Source organism: Suncus etruscus, chromosome 10 (assembly GCF_024139225.1).
Source record: "Suncus etruscus isolate mSunEtr1 chromosome 10, mSunEtr1.pri.cur, whole genome shotgun sequence".
Taxonomy (NCBI): domain Eukaryota; kingdom Metazoa; phylum Chordata; class Mammalia; order Eulipotyphla; family Soricidae; genus Suncus; species Suncus etruscus.
Window position 1 is genome coordinate 22,186,388 of NC_064857.1, and position 20,925 is coordinate 22,207,312.

Here is a 20,925-nt window from a genome sequence, read left to right on the forward strand (position 1 = left end):
TCCGAACAAAAAGCATTCCTCTCTCTCTCCCCATCTTTTCATGGAACTAATCATGAAGAAAAAAAAAACACGCAGCAAATGTGTAGCAGAACATTCTGCACAAAATGAGATCTAGGCTGGCACAGATTTGCCATCACAGGCACACACAGATCTGGGGGCACAGTGACAGCTAGGCACTGACAAGAGCCACCGCAGATGAGTTGGAATGCCCAAAAAGATGCCACCGTGAGCCCCCCCCTCCGTGCAGAGAGGAAGAGAGGAGCAGAGAGAGACACCCAGGAGCTCTCTCTCTCTCTCTCTCTCTCTCTCTCTCTCTCTCGCTCTCTCTCTCTCTCTCTCTCTCTCTCTCTCTCTCTCTCTCTCTCCTCTCTCTCTCTGCACACACACACACACACTTGGCTGCACTTCCAGGCTCTGCAAGCCACGTGGATGGATGGATAGATAGATAGATTAGATAGATAGATAGATAGATAGATAGATAGATAGATAGATAGATAGATAGATAGATAGATAGATAGATAGATAGATAGATAGATAGATAGATAGATAGATAGATAGATAGATAGACAGATAGATAGATAGATGTATAGAGAGATGATTGATAAATAGAGAGGTGATAGATAGATGGATAGATGATAGATGGATGTATGGATGGAAAGATGACTGACATAGAGAGATGATAGACAGATGATAGATTAGATAGATATAGAGAGATGATTGATACATAGGTAGATAGATGATAGATAGATGATTGATAAATAGAAAGAGATGATTGATGAATAGATAGAGATGATTGATAGATGATAGATTAGATAGATATAGAGAGAGATGATTGATAAATAGATGATTGATAAATAGAGATGATAGACAGACAGACAGACAGACAGACAGACAGACCCTCCCTCCTTCCCAAACCCAAACCCAAACCCTGGAGACCCGAATCGACGCTCGCGGGCGCACGGGCAGAGCCTCGCCTCTCTCTCTCCCTCTTCCTGGGAGGAGCGCGCGCAAAGCAGGGGCGCACCCAGCCACTGGGAGAGGAGTGGGGGAGAACCTCTCAACTGGGGTGCCCACTCCCGTTCACACACACTGGGGGCTGCTCAGAGGCTGCTGGGGGGCCGGGGGCAGGACTCCAGCGGGGCGGGGCGGAGCTAGGCGGACCTAGGAGGAGACTAGGGGCGGGCACGGGGCGGCACCCCGTTCCCGTGGGCGGGGAGGCGCAGAAGGTCCGCTGGGGGAGCCGGGGCTGTCCTCCGGAGCGCTGGCCGGGGCGGTGGCAATCGAGGAGGAGGAGGAGGAGGAGGAAGAGGAGGAGGAGGAGGGAGAGGGAGGAAGGGGGGCGGCGTCGGCGGGTCCCCAGCACCCCCCCGGAGTGTGCCACCCTGCCCTGCTGTGCCCCCGTTGGGGCTGCCCCCCGAATGACGGGCGGAAGATTCGACTTCGACGATGGGGGCACCTACTGCGGAGGCTGGGAGGAAGGCAAGGCGCACGGGCATGGCATCTGCACGGGCCCCAAGGGCCAGGGCGAATACTCGGGGTCCTGGTCGCACGGCTTCGAGGTGGTGGGGGGCTATACCTGGCCCAGCGGCAACACGTACCAGGGCTACTGGGCGCAGGGCAAGAGGCACGGACTCGGGGTGGAGACGAAAGGCAAGTGGATCTACCGGGGGGAGTGGTCGCACGGCTTCAAGGGGCGCTATGGGGTGCGCCAGAGCCTGTGCGCCCCGGCCCGCTACGAGGGCACCTGGAGTAACGGTTTGCAAGACGGCTACGGCGTGGAGACCTACGGGGATGGAGGTGAGTGGCATCCAGAGGCACGCGCTCCTGGCACCTTGGCACCAGCCACAGAGGGGAGATGGGGTGCAATGGGGTAGGACGCACGTGTCTGGGGAACCTGCCCAAAACATCTGGGCTGGATGCAAAGGGACCCCACTGGACTGGATGTCCACCTGCCAGCGTCCGCCTGCCCCTAGGGGGTGTCTTGGGTTGGCAAAGGACACTTTTTAGGGAGCAGGCGGTGTCCACTCGCTTGGAGGAGAGAGAGCTAGGCGCGACTAGACCTGGCCAAGTGGCCCAGGAGGGTTGGGCCGGGCCCATGGCAGGGCCGGGCTGCCAGGACGTGTCACTTGAGCTCCCCTCTCAGTCCCTCTTTTGCTCTTGCACCTGCTCCTCCTGCTCCCGACCCGGTTCGGTGGAGATCCAGCGCGCTCGGGTGGCCCTGGAGCGAGTCACCCAGTGCCTCTCTGCCCGAGTGGCTGGCCTGAGCGGCAGCAGGGTGGGTCGCTCCTCCCCGGCTTGGTTTCACATGGAGTCGTATTTCCCTCCTGTCCCTCTGTTAGCCCAAAGATAGAAGCCAGGACTCTTTTAATTAGGGGTGCTGGGGAGCCAGGGGTGCCTTACTTGCTTGCTTGCTTGCTTGCTTGCTTGCTTGCTTGCTTGCTTGCTTGCTTGCTTGCTTGCTTGCTTGCTTGCTTGCTTGCTTGCTTGAGGTGCATTAGGGAAGTTCACTTGGTTTGCAAGTTTGCAAGTCCACTTGGTTTAGCTGCCGAGGCTAAAGAAGATTTTTCTATCTGGTCTTCACTGCCTTCCTTAAAATATAGGTGTGCTGTGAAAGGGGGTCTTTGTGGGCCCAAAAAGCTTTGGGGGAAGTTATAGGAAAATAGTTGAGAAATGAATAGTAAAGTCTTAAGTCTGGAAAGTCAAGTTGAAAGGCATGTTCCTGGAGTTATTAAGTGAGCGGCCACTTTCTTTTCCATAAAAATGGGCCCTTATATGCACTAAGGTGTCTGAGTTAAGCATAGATCATGCTATGCTGGCTGTGAGCAAAAAAAAAAAAAATCACTTCTAAAGTTTAACAGTATTTGCAAAATAGATTACAGATCTACAGAGTTCCTCTTTTTTTTATTTTTCCAACTGGGAAAGTTATTTTTATCGAAAGAGTTGTCAAAAGCTGAGGTATAATAAGATGAGAATGAACGGCTTATGCTTTGGTGAAATATGTGTTCGGATAATAAACAAAAGCGTTGAATTCAGAAGGACTGTAGGAAGGATGTCAGCTTGGGAACTAGCAGTCCAGTTAAAGGATAGTAAATGAATCCAATTAAAAGTTTCTCCAGCCCACTGCCACCCTAGTTATGCCAGTGCTTATATAAAAGCTTATACAATTTACGCTTCACTTACTCAGAATACTTGAGCTATATTTCAAATGCAAAATTGCCGAATGGTAGGATTTGCTAAAAAGGACATCTTTCCTCCTACAGTAAAACAAATGATATGGTTCTTATGGATTAAAAGGGGAGGAGACATTAATGCTTTATAGGGGGGCATGAATCCCCAGTTCCGCAGTAATTAGGGCTGTTGAATGTTCTGAATAGGTAGAGTGCCTTGGCTGACAGCCCTAGAAACATTAGCTTCTGATTGGATGTATTGGAAGCTCCAACTCCACAGTTGAATTAAGTTTCATGCTTGAAGTTGAAATATAAAATTTATTTTTGAGTGTATAAGATTTTGTAACTTTAAGAAGGCCCCAAATAGTTCTCTGTTTCAAAGCTTAAAAAATAAGTTAAAGTTGTAAGTCATTAAACTCTTGACTTAAATTTTAATTCATTATACCTAATACTTACTATCATTTTAATGTGTATGTCTAGATAGATAACACAGTACAGCATTTCTCTGTAGTTTATGTATGTACTCCAGAACTCTTACATCACTCAAATGATTTTATAAGTTGTCCTTCTGTTTTTTACACTAACTTTAAAAAAAAAATCTTAAAACTATGGCATCTTCATCACTAAAAGTTCGGATTGCTAACCAAAACAAAACTTAAACACAAATAGGGCTGATGAAATAGTACAGAGGGTAAGATATTTGCCTTGTAAGCAGCCCACCAGTTTCTATCTCAAGCTCTACCAGGAGTGATCCCTGAACACAAGTCAGAAATAAATCCTGAGTATTACTGAGTATGATCCCAAAACAAAACAAAAATCTGAATATGCTAGTTAGGAAAAGAAGGAAAACCACTGAAATTTTAATATCTACTTTGTGCTAATGGATCCTCTGCTTTCTTTTATATACTACCCCATTTTATTAGAATGCTCTTAATCACAAAATGGGAGTTTAGTGGAAGTGCACTTAAAAGTTAGATTTTTTTTTTTTTGCCTTAGTCCCAGCACATTTCCATCTGTACACTCTGTTGGATTGAGGGAAATCTGATTTTCTATATTTTTTGATGAAATTAAACTAGCTGAGGAAGAGGAGATTTTACATGAAGCATGTCACTTGACCTATGTATGATTTTTGTGTAAATTGTTATTAAAGTAGAACCCTGAAAATGAAATCTGATATACACTAAATTCAAGTCTGGGTGTCCAGCATTTTTGTATGAATTATGATCCGTTCTTCTGCTTTGTGTTTTAATCTGTTGTGCCACTATTAAAAATAACCAGGAAGACAAATTGCTCTGTTGAATACATACTTAGGTAGATCCATTCCTAGCACATAAACGTTAAGTGTGGCTGAGTGCAGTCTAAATTTGAAACACTTTCTGAACTAGATATCTTCCGCTGTAAGTTTGTGTAGTTAAACTAGTCAGCTAGATCTCAAAAATTATCTTCCAGATGAAAGGGTAAAGAATATAATTTTTAAAAATTCATCAATTCTTTACACTTGCAAACTAAGCATCTGTATTTAAGTAATGGAGAGGAACTAGTTAGAACTTTGAACAGCAGGGGAAATTTGGAATCCACCTGCTTTGTGAAGAAATAGAGCCTCTATTTCTAGGTTCATTGAGTACATTAAATGTATTTTAATTTTAGATAAACTACCGACAGTTTGACTGTTGGTTTCTAGCAATTTTTTGAGGAATGTATTCATATAACGTGATTCAACAGGGGAGAAAGTGGCCAATATTCTTGATCCTCCTTTCTTATTTGAGAATTAAACAGAGACCTTTTCTCACTGCTACTGTTGCTTTAAATCTCTTGGCTCTAGGAGAAGAGCAATCATCTTTGAAAATTCTAAATACTAGGCTTCTGGATGTAACAGCTTAAGGGAACTGGTTTTTAATGTTTCCTAACTGCTAATAAACATTTATTAAAATAGTATGGTTGCATTTTAAAAGTCTAACTACTTGGTAGCATATATCATCATTGGAATCTGTTTTAGCAAACTTAACTTGTCAATTTAGAAAAGTTAAAAGAATATGATTATTGTTCTCATTTAAATAAACAGAATACTATGAAGTGGTTTGTTTTAGTACCTGTAAGTAGTTGTGTTGTATGATTTTGATTTTCACAGACAAAGGAAAAGTAATGTTGAAATTACCTTCATACTCAATCTCCTTTCTTTGAGATGAGGTTGGTTGGAAATGACAGTGGAAATCTGCTGTCATATGTTTTAGTTATGTGAACTGTCTTATCTTTCTGGTAAAAGCTATGATCTGTTCACCTTAGAAGGTATTAGATGTTAGGTTGATACTTTCACTCTTAGCTAGAATATAATGTTCACAAGGACCAGACCCACCTCACATTTTATCATCACCCACTCCTGTCTTTTTTTTTTTATTATTATTACAAACCTATATCAGAATGAATAGGAGAGAGCAAAGTCTCTTTAAAAGTTAGTCAAACTTTTATTTTGGAGCCATTATGATGTTAACTTCTTGGTGCAGCCCAGGTTTTCATCATTGATATTATACCATTAGCATGATGATTTTATTATTTTCTATTATACTATTTTCTTATTTATTATTTAAAAGCAGATACGTGCTATGCAGTGGCATTCTGTGTGGAATTACAAAATGAAAAGTGACTGCCAGTAAAATCAGATTATACATATTACTTATACATATTTTAAAATATATAATTAGAAATTGCCAGGGGTCAAGATATACTCTAGGGGTTAATTTTTATGATATCGTGACTACTGTAAATAACACAGAAGTCATTGCCTAACATTTTCATATAGCTTCCTTTGATTAATACAATAATTAAAATTTCTAATTGAAAGAAATGGCCTCAATTTTTGAAAATTCTAAGCTCTTTAATTTTTAGTTCCTCCTAAGATTCTTTGTTTTATTTTGTTTTTTGTTTGTTTGTTTGTTTGTTTGTTTGATTTGGTTTGGTTTGGTTTGGTTTGGTTTGGTTTGGTTTGAGGGCCACACCAGTGATGCTCAGGCTTATTTCTGGCTCTGCAGTCAGGAATCACTTCTGGTGGTGCTTGGGGGAACATATGGGATGTTGTAATTGAAGCCAGGATGGCGGCACACAGTGCAAAGCAAGCCACCTACCCCCTGTCTTATCACTCTGGCCCTCCTCCTCAAATTATATTAAAAAGCTGCACCAGCTTCTACTACATAATTGCTAATTTATTTAATAAAAAAAAAAACTTAAACAGGGGCCGGTGAGGTGGCGCTAGAGGTAAGGTGTCTGCCTTGCAAGCGCTAGCCAAGGAAGGACCACGGTTCAATCCCCCGGCGTCTCATATGGTCCCCCAAGCCAGGGTCAATTTCTGAGCACTTAGCCAGGAGTAATCCCTGAGCATCAAATGGGTGTGGCCGAAAAAAACAAAAAACAAACAAAAAAATAAATCAGAAACAAATGCTTTAAGTTTAAGATTATCCTTTTCCTGAATGGATATAATATTTACTTGGGGACTTGATAGATGGGAGAAGAATGTTATGGCAGCATCAGTTTTCAGGGACACTGTCAAACACTGGGATCAATTCTATGATGTTAAAAGCCGTAGGTAGGTTCCCTCTGGCCTTATCTTGGCTTTTCTAAGGATTGTGTGAACTTTAGCCACCATAGCTGATTTTCACCTGAGTGAAAATTTTGTGTTCTTTTCTAAAGTGATTCTTGCTGTTAGTTTCTAATGTGATTCAGAGGGCAGTGACAGAAGCTAAGGAAATCCAGGACGAGAATGGCCAGGAGGAAAGGAATACAGCATGTCACACTCAAACTTTTCACTTGAAAGTACAAAATGTGAAAAAAAAATTGCCATTCTTTCTTGATGGGACCATATGTATTATATTAATTTTCTCAAATAACATTGAGCTTTAAAGCTTACCCTGACATCAGTAATAATTCTAAATATTAGGGTTTGGTTTTTTTTTTTTTTTTTGGAGGGGGGGGGTGGATTACATCTGGCAGCGCTCAGTGGTTACTCCTGGTTCTACGCTCAGAAATCGCTCCTGGCAGGCTTGGGGAACCATATGGGATGCCAGAATTTGAACCATCGACCTTCTGCATGCAAGGCAAACGCCTTACCTCCATGCTATCTCTCCAGCCCCCAATTCTAAATATTAGTAATTTTTTTTTCTTTTTGGGACACACCTGGTGATTCTCAGGGATTATTCCTGGCTATGTGCTCAGAAATCACTCCTGGCTTGGAGACTGAATCCAGATCCGTCCTGGATCAGCTGTGTGCAAGGCAAATGACTTATCGCTCTGCTATTGCTTTGGCTCCTAAATATTAGTTTTTAACCTAATCTCTCAATAGAGGAACATATTGAAAAAAATTTAAAACCATTTATTTGAACCCCTATGTGTATTACCTAATATTATTTTAGCTTCAAGTTAATAATAATTAAGATTATTAAAAATATGAAGTCTCGAGATTTTTGGATTAGTAATTGACAGATCTAAAAGTCATTTTTAGAGTTTTCACTTAACTTGGTAAAAAAAAAAAAAAACTAAACTGAAATCCACAAATAAACTCATGTCAACTTTTGGAGTACTGCCATTCTAAGGGATTTTTGGATGTACTGATACTTAAAGAGAAAGTTTGTTTAGCAATATTTATGATCATTAAAATGTCATCACTTATCTAAGTCACAACTATGAGAGTTCAGGTGCAAAATAGTAGATTTGGGGGGGGACCCTGTGTGGCAGTATTAACAGGTGGGATTCATAAGTGGACCAAAAGTTTCCCTTAGAATTTGACTTGGAGGAGGCTGGAGAGATAGCACAGTGGTAGGGTGTTTGCCTTGCATGCGGCCGACCCAGGAGGGACCCAGTTTGATTTCTGGCTTCCCATATGGTACTCCAGCCTGTCAGGGGTGATTTTTTTTTCTTTCTTTTTTTTTTTAATTTTTATGTGGCCAACGTAGATAACAAATCTTTCACAGTGATATTTAAGGTACATAGTGACAATAAATGAGGGGCAATGCCCACCAGTATTGTCCTCCTCCACCCCTATTCCCAGTATGCATCCCATATCTCCCTCCTTTACACCTTCAGAATGATAGTGTAACTGCCCCTTCCTTGTAGATTTGGGTATCTATTCTATTTGTCCTTGACTTTGGGTTTGGTGTTCAAATCCGATCATTTTTTTTTTTTTAGATACTATTTTAAGTGGAATTAACTCCTTAATCTCTTTCTTCTCTACTTTGTTATTTGTAAAGAGGGTCGCTACTATCTTTTGTGTATTGACTTTGTAGCCAGTCACTTTGCTGTATTGGCTAATTGTTTCTAGGAGTTTTACAGTGGACTCTTTAGGGTTTTCTAAGTCTGATTATTTTTTATTTCCACTATATTATTGTCTGGTCTTGATACCATCCACAGGAGTAATTTCTGAGTGCAGAAACAGGAGAAACCCCCTGAGCGCCTCTAGGTGTAGCCCAAAACCTAATCAATCAATCAATCAAACAATCAAGTTTAAAAATATAAAAGAACTGGGGCCGGGCGGTGGCGCTGGAGGTAAGGTGCCTGCCTTGCCTGCGCTAGCCTAGGACGGACCGCGGTTCGATCCCCCGGCGTCCCATATGGTCCCCCAAGAAGCCAGGAGCAACTTCTGAGCACATAGCCAGGAGTAACCCCTGAGCGTCACAGGGTGTGGCCCAAAAACCAAAAAAAAAAAAATATATAAAAGAATTTGGGAGCCGGAGCGATAGAACAGCGGGTAGGGCACTTGCCTTGCACGTGCTCGACCTGAGTTCAGTCACCGGCATCCTATATGGCCCCCCGAGCATGCCAGGAAGGCGTCCTGAGCATAGCCGGGTGTGGTTTAAAAAAAAAAAAGACAAAAATAAATAAAAAATAAAAGAATTTGACTGGAAACAGGACATTTGTCCTGCCCGTTCTCTGTACCAGGCTCCATCAGTACTAGGTACTCATTACCCGGCTACCTCAGCTCATGCTCTGCTTTCTCATGATTTCTCTTGCAGGTACCTACCAGGGCCAATGGGCCGGGGGCATGCGACACGGCTATGGGGTGCGCCAGAGTGTGCCCTATGGCATGGCCACCGTGATCCGCTCTCCTTTACGCACCTCGCTGGCCTCGTTGCGCAGCGAGCAGAGCAATGGGAGTGTTCTCCAGGATGCCGCAGCCGCAGCAGACACCCCAACTGGCACCCGAGGTGGCTTTGTCCTCAACTTCCAGGCTGATGCAGAGCTCCCCGGCAAGAAGAAGGGTGGCCTCTTTCGCAGGGGATCCCTTTTGGGGAGTATGAAACTTCGCAAGTCGGAATCCAAGTCTTCCATCTCCAGCAAGCGCAGTTCTGTGCGCAGCGACGCTGCCATGAGCCGCATCAGTTCCAGCGATGCCAACTCCACCATCAGCTTTGGAGACGTGGATTGTGATTTTTGCCCTGTGGAAGACCATGTGGATGCCACCACCACCGAGACCTACCTGGGCGAGTGGAAGAATGACAAGCGTAACGGCTTTGGCATCAGCGAGCGCTCCAATGGCATGAAGTATGAAGGCGAGTGGGCCCATAACAAGAGGCATGGATATGGCTGCACCGTGTTTCCTGATGGCTCCAAGGAAGAAGGGAAATACAAAAACAATGTTCTGGTCCGTGGAATAAGGAAGCAGCTGATACCCCTCAGAAATACCAAAACGAGGGAGAAGGTGGACAGAGCCATCGAAGGGGCCCAACGTGCAGCCGCCATGGCCAGAACCAAAGTGGAAATTGCGAATTCGAGGTATGTGATGGTGGGGTGGGTGGTTTTCATAAACAGTGGGAAGTCAAGTTGTCAGTCTGTTGATGGCAGAGAAAAAGAATTCTATCAGTGGCAGCAATCAGATGTGGAAAATGGGTAAGCCCAATAGAACAAGACAGCAATGAACCTACACTATTGGAATGATCCGTGATCCTAACATTAAATAATATGATAGTTGGGTTTTTTTTTTTTTTTTGGTTTGGTTGGTTTTTGGTTTTTGGTTTGGGGGTCACATAGAAATAGCTCTTGGAAGACTCCTGGGACCATATGGGATGCTGGGATTCGAACCACCATCCATTTTAGATCGGCTACGTGCAGGGCAAAAACCATTGTGCTATCGCTCCAGCCCCAATGATGTTTGAAGGCAGATTGAGATCCCCTTTCTGTTATAAAATGCTTCCTTAACACTTAACGATATGGAGTTTACATTTTCCTGCATGTAGTAAGTTAATGTTTATTTTGAAAGTAATGGTGAAATACCAGGAGTATTGTGCTATCATTTGTATGCCAGAAAGAATATATCATCTACATAGAAACATGGAATCCTTTTTCTCTAATACTTGAATTGGGACTATATATGACACCCCTGTAATATTATCCTAATTTATGAAACACACTTTGTCTATTGATGGCTTCTAGGTAAAAGTGGTTTTTAGGTAAGCACCAAGATCTAAATAGGCTAGAATGGTAAATTATATGCATGAGTTTTGTTGTTGTTGTTGTTGTTGTTAATATCGTTAAGCCTAGGAACACTGGTGGGGAGATACCTCAAAGGGTTAGTGTGTATGTTCCTAACACTGTGTTGTCTTCCTGGGCCCAGCCTGTTCCCATGAGCTTAGAAAGGGAGCTTTCCACTCTGCCTCAGCACAGAGATGGGAGTAGCCCCTGAGCACCACCTGGATGTGACCAAACTACAAAATCAAGAAAGCCACAGAATTGATGTGAGGGGATGGAGGGAGACAGAAGGATTAAGGCTCACAAGATTCATTGTGTTTGCACCAGAGAGGTAGCATAGTCATAGCCATAGTCTCTAGCATATGCTTTGCCTGCCAGACACCCAGATTTCATCTCCAACACTGCATGATCCCCTGAGTACCATTGGGTGTGGCCCAAAAACATCAACAGCTAAAAGGAATGGCCACTTTCTATGCAGGAAACAATGAGTTCATCAGTATACTAAAGGAAAGAGGTGGGGGAGACCTGGCTTGGATAGATGGGTTTGTCTGTGCGCCAAGGTTCAAAGAAAGTAGAGCAGTAAAGAAAGGCCAAAGTGAGTAGGAGAAAGTGGGGTGCGTAATAGACTGTGAAGTGGGTGTGTGGGCACAGAAGGCTATGTGCTTAAAGTTTGGCTATTAATAACAAAGTCCAGGGATCTGAGGAGAAATTAATTGAGAATAGAATTTTATTAAATACAGATTTTATATGTTAAACAAAATGAAAAAGGGATGTTATATATAACACTTATATTTTAAGAGGATATTTATTGGCCAATATTGTGTGACTTGATAGCATTTAACAGAAAATATTAAGTCTTGTTTCTGCTTCAGTAATATTATTTTCTGGATATAAAGCTTTATTTGAAACCATAAAATATTTCTACATCTTTAGGTTTGTCTTTAGCATTAAATTAATAAGCCCTATTTTTTCCCTTTGTGAACCATATGAAAAGTCCTGATATTTAAGCTTTTTTAACATACAAATGATTGTCATTTATACCTCAAAGTAATAAGTTCTCTTTTTGTGTTACTGTTTTGGGACCACAGGCATTTTTGTTCACAGCTTACTCCTAGCTCTGTGCTCAGTGATCATTTCTGGTGATGCTTGCGGGGACCATATATTGTCAGCTGTATGCAAGAAAATCTCCTTACCCAATGCACTGCTCTGTCTTCCTTTTTCTCTTTTTCACTCTCTTTCTCTCTAAGGAGAATTTAGAATAAATAACTATTTATTTAGAATAATAAATTTCTTTTTCAAAAAATAATGCTTTGTTTTATGGCTGCTATTTATTTCTGAGAGTCTGAAACAAATTGGATATTGAAGAAGTTTTGTAATTTTAAGGTTAGGTAACACTAAAGTTTTTTAAATTTCTATTTTAATCCCAAATATTTGGGTCTCAAACTCGCGGCTCGCGGGACGCAAATGGCCCTCTGTACAACATTTTGTGGCCTTGCCCTAGAGGAATCTTTTTTTGTTTTGTTTTGTTTTAGTTGTTTGGGTCACACCCCTCAATGTTCAAGGCTTACTACTGGCTTTGCACTCAAAGATCACCCCGACATTGGCTCCTGCGGCCCCCAGGTAAATTGAGTTTGAGACCTCTGTTCTATATTAAAATTATTACTGATCAAAAATATTACTTATCAATAATCACAAATTCTTTCCTGATGAGCATCTTGTTTTTTCTGATTCCCAAGTAATGCACATTGTTTTTCTTCCTTTTTTTCCCTAAAAGATATAAAGTTTATTGGAAAGTAGAGGAGAAAGTAAAGTAATTGCCCAGTAGTATAGGACTAAGTTTTATACTTTCTTTTTCATTGTGTTATAGATATATCTGACAAAGTTGATATTGCTATAAATACTACATATCAGCACATATATTATTATATGCTATAAATATGACATATAGCAATCTAAATATTGCTATAAATAAAGCTAGCTACTCTAGCTCTTAACTTACTTCTAGAGCTATTTAGAGACCATTTATTAAGCCCTAACCTTTATCATATGTACTCCTGCATTCTACCACTTTGGTTTTATATTATGATCAATGATACAGTAAGTAGAAGCCATTCAGTCTTGACAAATGGAAAATAAACATGTGCAGGATACTTTAGCAAATGACTGTGTAATGATTGTTTTCTTTATTGATTTCTGTGATTATTCCAAATTGACGGAATCTACATCATGTAAGGGAACTGCTGATGCAGAAAAGATCTCTGATTGTATTATTGTCTTGAAACATCTTGAGTCCTAGCTGCAGTCTCTTTTGAAATTGTTTTCAGGAAAGTCTTCTGGAGCTTAGAAGCATTGAATTTATACAGTATTTGACTACTATATTCAAGTAATCTATACCATAACATAGTCTACTCTTAGCTAGTTAATTTGATAAAGATTTCACTTAGCAACTTGAAATGTTCTCAATTTTCAAACTAAAATAAGCAGTCACAGCACAGAAATGCATAATTGCAAATATTAGGTACACAAGATGGTCAAATTCACAGACATAGAAATGGTGGTTTGAGGGCTAGAAAGAAGAGCAAATGGGAAAGTGCTGTTCAACAGGTATAAGATTTCATTTAAACAAGAGGAGTAAGTTCTAGAGATCTGTTCAATGCCACTTTTCAGCTATAGTTAACAATACTGTATTGTGCCCCTAAAAATTCATTAAGAGGGTAGAGCACATGTTAAGAGTTCTTATCACAGTGAATATTAATGCTATTTGGATGACCTCATAAGCCAAAACTTAAAATGTCCAGTTAACCTTTGTTAAAATTTTATTTACTTGCCCTGGTTTAGGCCCCACTTTTCATTATTATATTGCTCTTATTCATATTTATAATATATAATTAGTTTAAATTTCTTGGGGAAATTATGTTTTATGCCATCTTATATTATCTAGAAGTAATGTCAAAGGATGGTGCTGCTGAGGGAAAATAATAGAAATATTCAAATGAACTCATAATTTTTAAGCAAAATATTACAGTATAAACTTTTTTTAAGGATGCATCTTTAGTAGAAAAAAATTTTCACAAAAAATACATTATTAGGCCAGGGAGAAAATTCATGTTTGGCATATAGAAGTCTCTAGTTTGATCCTCAGTACCATATAGGCCACCACTACAGGTGCTTCCATTCATTACCCCAAAAAGAATATAATGGATCTATGGGTTTTCCTTTGCTGCTTTGAAGAAGAAGTAGTAGATCTCCTAAGGTAATACAGGAGTTGTAATTCTGAAGACTTACTATGGGTACCAGTTGAAATTTTAAAGAGTAGAGGGTCGGCCTAATGGCAGACATTAAAAGGAACATAACAGATAGAGAATTGGGGTGCACTAATTGTTGCTATTAGATTAGTGCTTAAAATTTGAAATGGTGAGTGATTCTGATAACTTCTCAACTCCTTTAACTTTTCTTTAGGTTTCTGGCCAGTTGTTAAAAGCACTGATTTTAGGATTTAGCAATATATTTTCCCCCTTTTGTCTTGGTCCTATGGATAAAAAAAAAAAATCATCACCTGGATTTGACATAGTGTCTCAATTCTGTTTTTTGTTTTTTGTTTTTTAAGAAATGATCAAGAGGGGCCGGCGAGGTGGCGCTAGAGGTAAGGTGTATGCCTTACAAGCGCTAGCCAAGGAAAGGACCACGGTTCGATCCCCCAGCGTCCCATATGGTCCCCCCAAGCCAGGGGCAATTTCTGAGCGCGTGCCAGGAGTAACCCCTGAGCATCTAACGGGTGTGGCCCGAAAAATCAAAAAAAAAAAAAAAAAAAGAAATGATCAAGAGGCATGGGGAGCAACAATGAATGTTTGATCCCTCGTATGTGGACACTTATGTACAAATTGATCATTTAGGAAGGAATGTTGAAAGAATTTGGTAGAATTCAAGCCTCAGAAGAAATCAGTATTGTGGAAGAATAGAAGATGTGGGGGAAGTTGGGAGAGAGCTGGCCTAAAGTACTTGGCACAGAAATCTGTATTAGGGTTGCAATGTCAGACAGAAGAAAAAAAATTAAGCAAGAGGGGAGTGTGGAATGAGCAGTTCCACTTGTGGCTGTTTCTGGAACCACCTCACTAATGCTTGGGGTGGAGGGGAGCTGTTAGACTGAGGGCAAGTGGTAGTCAGGACTGTGCTACCCCTCCCTCATCTCAGCTGTCATCGCCTTTCAAGGAGTACCAGCAGAGCCTGGGTGGTAGTGAGGAGGGGGCCCTCTGTTCCCCTAGCACACCCTGCCCTCTGTGTTATGCTGTCCCTGAGAAGGAAGCAGCCCCACAGAATATGGAAGGCCTCAAGTTTTAGGGACTTGGTGTGCAAAGTAGCTGCTGCATTTGCTTCCAGAACCAGATTTGGATTCCATGTTTGCAATTTTGGACTTATGTGTGAAAATGGCCTGGAGTTTTGCCTGTAGATTTTAAACAAGGATTTCCTGTGCTTTTTAAAAGCTCCACTACAATTCCATATTATTATTCTCCTTTCCTCCTTATCTAGTTTGCCACAACGTTCTTTTAACTCTGAAGAAAATCTTGGCTCATCTCTTTGATCACCCCTCACCTCCAGCTAGTTCCATCAGCTGGTCCTTCATTACGTTTTAACACAAACTCTCATCTTAAGGATGAGACTGCAGTGGTGGAGAGATAGCACAGCAGGAGGGTGTTTGCCTTCCATACTGTCGACTGGGAAGGACCAAATTTGATACCAGGCATCCTATATGGTCCCCCAGCCAGCCAGAGGCAATTTCTTTTTTTTGTTTTGTTTTGTTTTGGGGCCACACCCGGTGATGTTCAGGGGTTACTCCTGGCTATGCACTCAGAAATAGCTCCTGGCTTAGGGGACCATATGGGATGCTGGGGAATCAAACCTTGGTCTATCCTAGGTTAGCTTATGCAAGGCATATGCCCTACTGCTTGAGTCACCAAGGGGCAATTTTTGAGTGCAGAGTCTGGAGTAACCCCTGAGTGCCGCTAGGTGTGGCCCCAAACCAACCAACCAACCAATCAATAAATAAATAAATAAAGTTTTAAAGAAAATAAAACTGGTCAGCCTCCTGGGCCTCAATCCTTCTCAAGTCTAAACAGTCCATTTTTATTTCACTCTATTTGCATAATATTTCTTTCTCCAATAGCATTGGAAAGCTAGATCCCAAAGGTAACTCTGCTCACTTTTGTACATGCAGCAGCTAGTTTGGATCCAGACACTCTAGGAAAGGTCCTCATAAAAACTTGATGAGCGGGCCCGGAGAGATAGCACAGCGGCATTTGCCTTGCAAGCAGCTGATCCAGGACCAAAGGTGGTTGGTTCGAATCCTGGTGTCCCACATGGTCCCCCGTGCCTGCCAGGAGTTATTTCTGATCAGTCAGCCAGGAGTAACCCCTGAGCAATGCCAGGTATGGCCCAAAAAAACAACAACAAAAAAAAATTGATGAGCAAGTGAATGCTCCCTCCTGAGGGAATGAATAATTTCAAGGCTTCTAATTCCATTTTGCTGCACATTAATAATATTAAGGAAGGAAGCTTTGTTGTAGTAATTCATTGTGCTTTAATCTGACAGTAGTCAGGGAAGTACAGGAAATAAAAAAAAGTGTGTGTTATGGAATTTTTTTAATTAAGTCAGTTTTTGTTAAAGTTATAGCCAAAAATATACCCTTTAATCAAAGTGCAGTGCAGAGCTTTCATGCAGTCAACTTATCCTCAGATTGCTACTCTTGGTTCATTCTGTGTGGTTTTGTTTGTTTGTTTGCTTTGCTTTGCTTTGGTTTTGAGGTCACATCCAGTGACGCTCAGGGGTTACTCCTGGTATGGGCTCAGAAATCACTACTGACTTGAAGGACCTTAGGGACGCTGGGGAGCGAACCGCCTAGGTCGAACCGCCCTAGGCTAGCATGGGCAAGGCAAACACCTTACCACTTGTGCCGCCGCTCTGGCCACATGTTTTGACATCATCAAAGTATGTGATTATCAGAGCAGAAGAGATGGCCATCCTTAAAAAAAAAAAAAACTACATTTCCCTAATAATCTTCTATTTCCTTTAAAAAAAATTTTTTTTACTCTGCCAATGTTAAAGGATTGGGGAGGTGATGAGATCATTGTTTTTCTCAGAATCAAGAAATAATTCAATAAAACCTAGTCTTTTCATTTGTGGCTCATGACCTCACATGGGCTATGCATTATAGAATATGAGACTTATGAAAAATGTAAAACGCTGTTTTTCTAAGGGCCTGAGTAATAGTACATTAAGTAGAATATTTGCCTTGTATGCAGGTTTGGTCCCATGGATGGTACCAACAACCCCACCAGGAGTGGTGCCTGAATAGGAGTAAAGCCTGAATTCTATTTAAAACTAAAAATAATAAATTTAATTTCTTTAAGATTTACATATGTATTTTGTTATTTTTTTATTTATTTTATTTTATTTTATTTTTTGGTTTTGAGGTCACACCTGGCAGCGGTCAGGGATTACGCCTGGTTCTATGCTCAGAAATCGCTCCTGGCAGGCTCAGGGGACCATATGGGATGATGGGATTGGAACCACTGTCCTTCTGCATGCACGGCAAATGCCCTACCACCAGGCTATCTCTCTGGTCCCTACACGTGTATTGTGTATATATTTTATTTACCTTTGTACTCAGAGTCATGGAAAAAAATAATTCTGATGACAAAAAGTGGTGAGTGGGAAAATTTTCAGCAGCTCTTCAATAGACCAGCCCCTCCCAATATGACTTGCCTAACCTTTTGCTTATTAGTAATTAAAACTCAAAGGCAGCCATGAGTCAGTGAACATTTCTGGGTCCAAATTAAACTTATTGCTACCAGTTTTAGGAAGAAACTCCATCTCTGCCAAGTTATTGTGAAAGGCTAAAAAATTTTAATTTTTAAATTGTATTGAATAGATTCTCTTTCTCTGGAAAACCAAAAATCATTATTTCTGTCCTACTTTTATTTCTTGTCTATAATGTTACTGGTCATAACATAGCTTTCAAATTACAATTTTAAATAATCTATCTAAGGGAATTTGTTGTGTCTTCTAGTGGGCTCTGACAATTTTCCATTATTAGCATATGCACAGCTTTTAAAGGAAAGTAGATGCTTGAATGAATGCTTTAGCAACTATTTTAATGAATAAGCCTGTGAAATAGTTTATAAAAACAAAAACAGGGCTGGAGTGGTAGCACAGCAATAGAGCATTTGCCTTGCATGCAACTGATCCAGGACGAACTTGGGTTCAATCCCTGGCCTCTCTTATGGTTCCCCAAGCCAGGAGCAATTTCTGAGCTCATAGCTAAGAGTAACTCCTGAGCATCACCAGGTGTGGCCCCAAAACAAAAACAAGCAAACAAAAATAAAATAAAATAAATGGAAAGTAAAGTGTATCAATTTGTAGCTGATGAGAATATAGGTCATTTTATCAGTAATTTTCTTGCACCTTCTTTGTTCACCCACATTTATCTTTGCTGATTGTTGCATTTTCCACCTGCTTCTGCCAGTCCTTCTGTGGAGATATCCTGGTGGTGTGACTTAAACCATTCTGTAGAACAGATAATTTACTGTGAACAAGGACTGATATTTGTCACATGCTTCCCCCAAAGGTTGGTGTTTTGTCTATGTTTATGTTTCAGTGGCAAGACTTCTCTGTATAGGCTTGACAGAACCCTAACCTGTGTTCCAAAGTTATTGAGTTCAGGGGGGGAAAGTTTCCACTTCATATTGAGAGTCATGAGGAAAGCATTTCTTAAGTTCCACTAAACTGACTTGCCTTAGTTTTAGTTTTTCTATTTCTGCCTCAGGCTTTGAGGTGTCCAGACTAAGTCAAGATTTCTATGAGAGAAGTTTGAGAAGTGAGTATGCCAAGTTGCCTGCCAAATGAGAATTCTTGTCAGGATAGGCCTCTCCCATTTGCCTCACCTCAAGACCCTTGTCCTCTCTTAAGGATTCTCTGCTGAATCTGAGAGAAAGGAAATTGCTAATTCTGTTAAAAAAAAAATGGACTCTAAGGATACCCAAAAATCTGAAAGAAACCTTGATCCTCAGTGAGTAAGGTCCTGGTGCTCTTATATTTCTGGCACATTCAGTTTATGGAAGGATTGTTGAATGAAAAAGTGTGTATTCCAGAGCCTGGTCAACTACAATCTTTTGTTTGTTTGTTTGTTTTGTTTTTGGGTTACACCTAGCAGCATTCAGGGTTTACTCCTGGCTCTATGCTCAGAAATCACTCCTGGCAGGCTCGGGGGACCATATGGGATGCTCGGATTTGACCACCGACCTTCTGCATGCAACGCAAACACCCTGCCTCCATGCTATCTCTCTGGTCCTTCAACTACAATCTTTTAAAACAGCTAATGTCTCTGAGAATCTGGTCATCCTACAATTACCAGCCCCCAAAGGGAAGGCTAAACCAGGAAGCCAGAGCATAATAGAGCCAAAGATGGCAGAGTAAGAAAAGGGAAAGGTAGGGGAGATCAGGTGTGATAAGCAAATGGATGGACATAACTCCAGCAACCTGGACTAAAAATTTCAAACGGTGGGTGGTGGTCGATTTGGGCATTTTGACGGTTTTGAGATGCAATAACTTTATATCCATCAAACCATCAATGTTAACAGTCCTGTAACCATGTTACCTAAACTCTAATCAAATTAATGAACATAAATAACAAAGATAACATAAGCTGGCCTACCCATATGCAGACAGATGTGTGAATCAGGACTCCTTCCATTGCCAGCTTAGAAATCAGTGAAGTCAAGAGACTTTGAACGGGCCTTATTTCTTCTTCACTTTCCTTTGTTGACATTACTGTGATGATGTTAGGAGACATAGGTTGTGTTTTACAGGGACTATGCACTTCACTTCAGAACTCAATCCCCTAAGTGGTGACCCTTGTATACACTTTGAAGCCTTGTGCCAAAGATCATAACTATCTGTGCCACGAAGAATAATATCTGGCATGTGGAGTGGTGCTGGGAATCAAACTCTTGTGCTTGCAAAGCAGTTGCTTTATTACTGAGCTCTAAGTAACTCTAAGTTTTGTTTTGTACTGAAAAGAAGAAATGACATAAGTATTTATATTCATCTATACCAAATGCCTATTTTCCATTGAAGAAAATGAAAAGGTTCTCTGAATTCCTCTTGTTTTCCTGTAATCTATTCAAAGAAAGACGTGCTTCATTGTGTCAGAGGTCTAGGACATTTTGACGGGTTGAGCAGTTACTGAGAATTCTGTGAGTGGGTGTGCAAAGGGAAACCAGAAAGATGACATAAGTGTCTTTTGATCCTGTCCCCAAGCAAGGAGCTAAGATTAGGTGGAAAAGCGCTCCAGGGGTAGAACTGGAGAATGCAGAGAAACTCCTTCCCCCAGTTCCTCCCTTCATCTCCCATGGTATATGACCTCTATGCTTAACAGGTCATTACACATAACATGGGAACATGCTGTATTATGAGAACCTTGTAAAATGTTCTTAGGTATCTTGTTTCCAAAGATCTTTATTTAAAAAGCTCCTCAGCTCTCCAAAGCCTAGCCCCATGCAGAAACTGTGAGGTATGGAGGCACACATGTGTTTTGATGAGTAACAGTTTGGTTTAGGTCATGTCAATTTAACAAAGCTATGTGAAGGCCATAATAATGTAAGCCACCCAGTTATTCTGTCTTTGAAGCCATTAAAAACATACTTTGAAAACCCTGAAACTCTAAGCCATTGCTTTCCACTTTGACTTAGCCGAGAGAGGAAGGAAAAAGATCTGTATATAGGATATGAAATGAGGTATGAAATAACATATAATTCAACTCTTCAGAATTCTTGGTGAAATCTAGCTTTGGGGCCAGAGATAACACAAGAGGTAAGGAACTTGCCTTGCATGTTGATAACCCAGGTCATCCATGCACTCCACATGGTCCCTTAAGCCCTTCTAGAAATGACCCTTGTGTGCAGAGCCAAGAATAAATTCTGAGCTTAGCCAGGTGTGACCCCCCCCCAAAAAAAAAACCAAAAAAATAAAAATTAAAAAAACTGTCTTTGCAGACTGGATTAAAAACGACCACAAAAGATGAACAAAAGCTAGATTTTAGAGATAGTCATCAACCTTATTTAAACTGGAAATTTGAGTTGGCCTTTATGATATAACTTTATCACATTCAATCTCCTTTAGTCTGAAATAGGACATCTTTCCTGATCCTGTAAAAATACCCACTTCAAGTAGCAATTTCTTTATTATGTAATCTCTTTATAATGAAAGACACTCCACGATAGTATTTTCTGGAAAGCCAAAAGCGAGATGTGTTTC

The 20,925-nt window shown here is 41.0% G+C and overlaps 1 protein-coding gene across 2 annotated transcripts in view; it reads left to right on the top strand.

Annotated features, from left to right (window-relative positions):
- Positions 1-1,309: 1,309 nt before the first annotated feature.
- Positions 1,310-20,925, top strand: part of JPH1 (junctophilin 1) — a 107,359-nt gene continuing 87,743 nt past the window's right edge. For both annotated transcript variants that reach the window (XM_049781808.1, XM_049781809.1), the window contains exons 1-2: positions 1,310-1,797; positions 9,164-9,923. In XM_049781808.1, the coding sequence (XP_049637765.1) occupies positions 1,419-1,797; positions 9,164-9,923 (1,139 nt within the window). In that variant the 5' untranslated portion in view covers positions 1,310-1,418. The remainder of the gene's footprint in view (positions 1,798-9,163; positions 9,924-20,925) is intronic.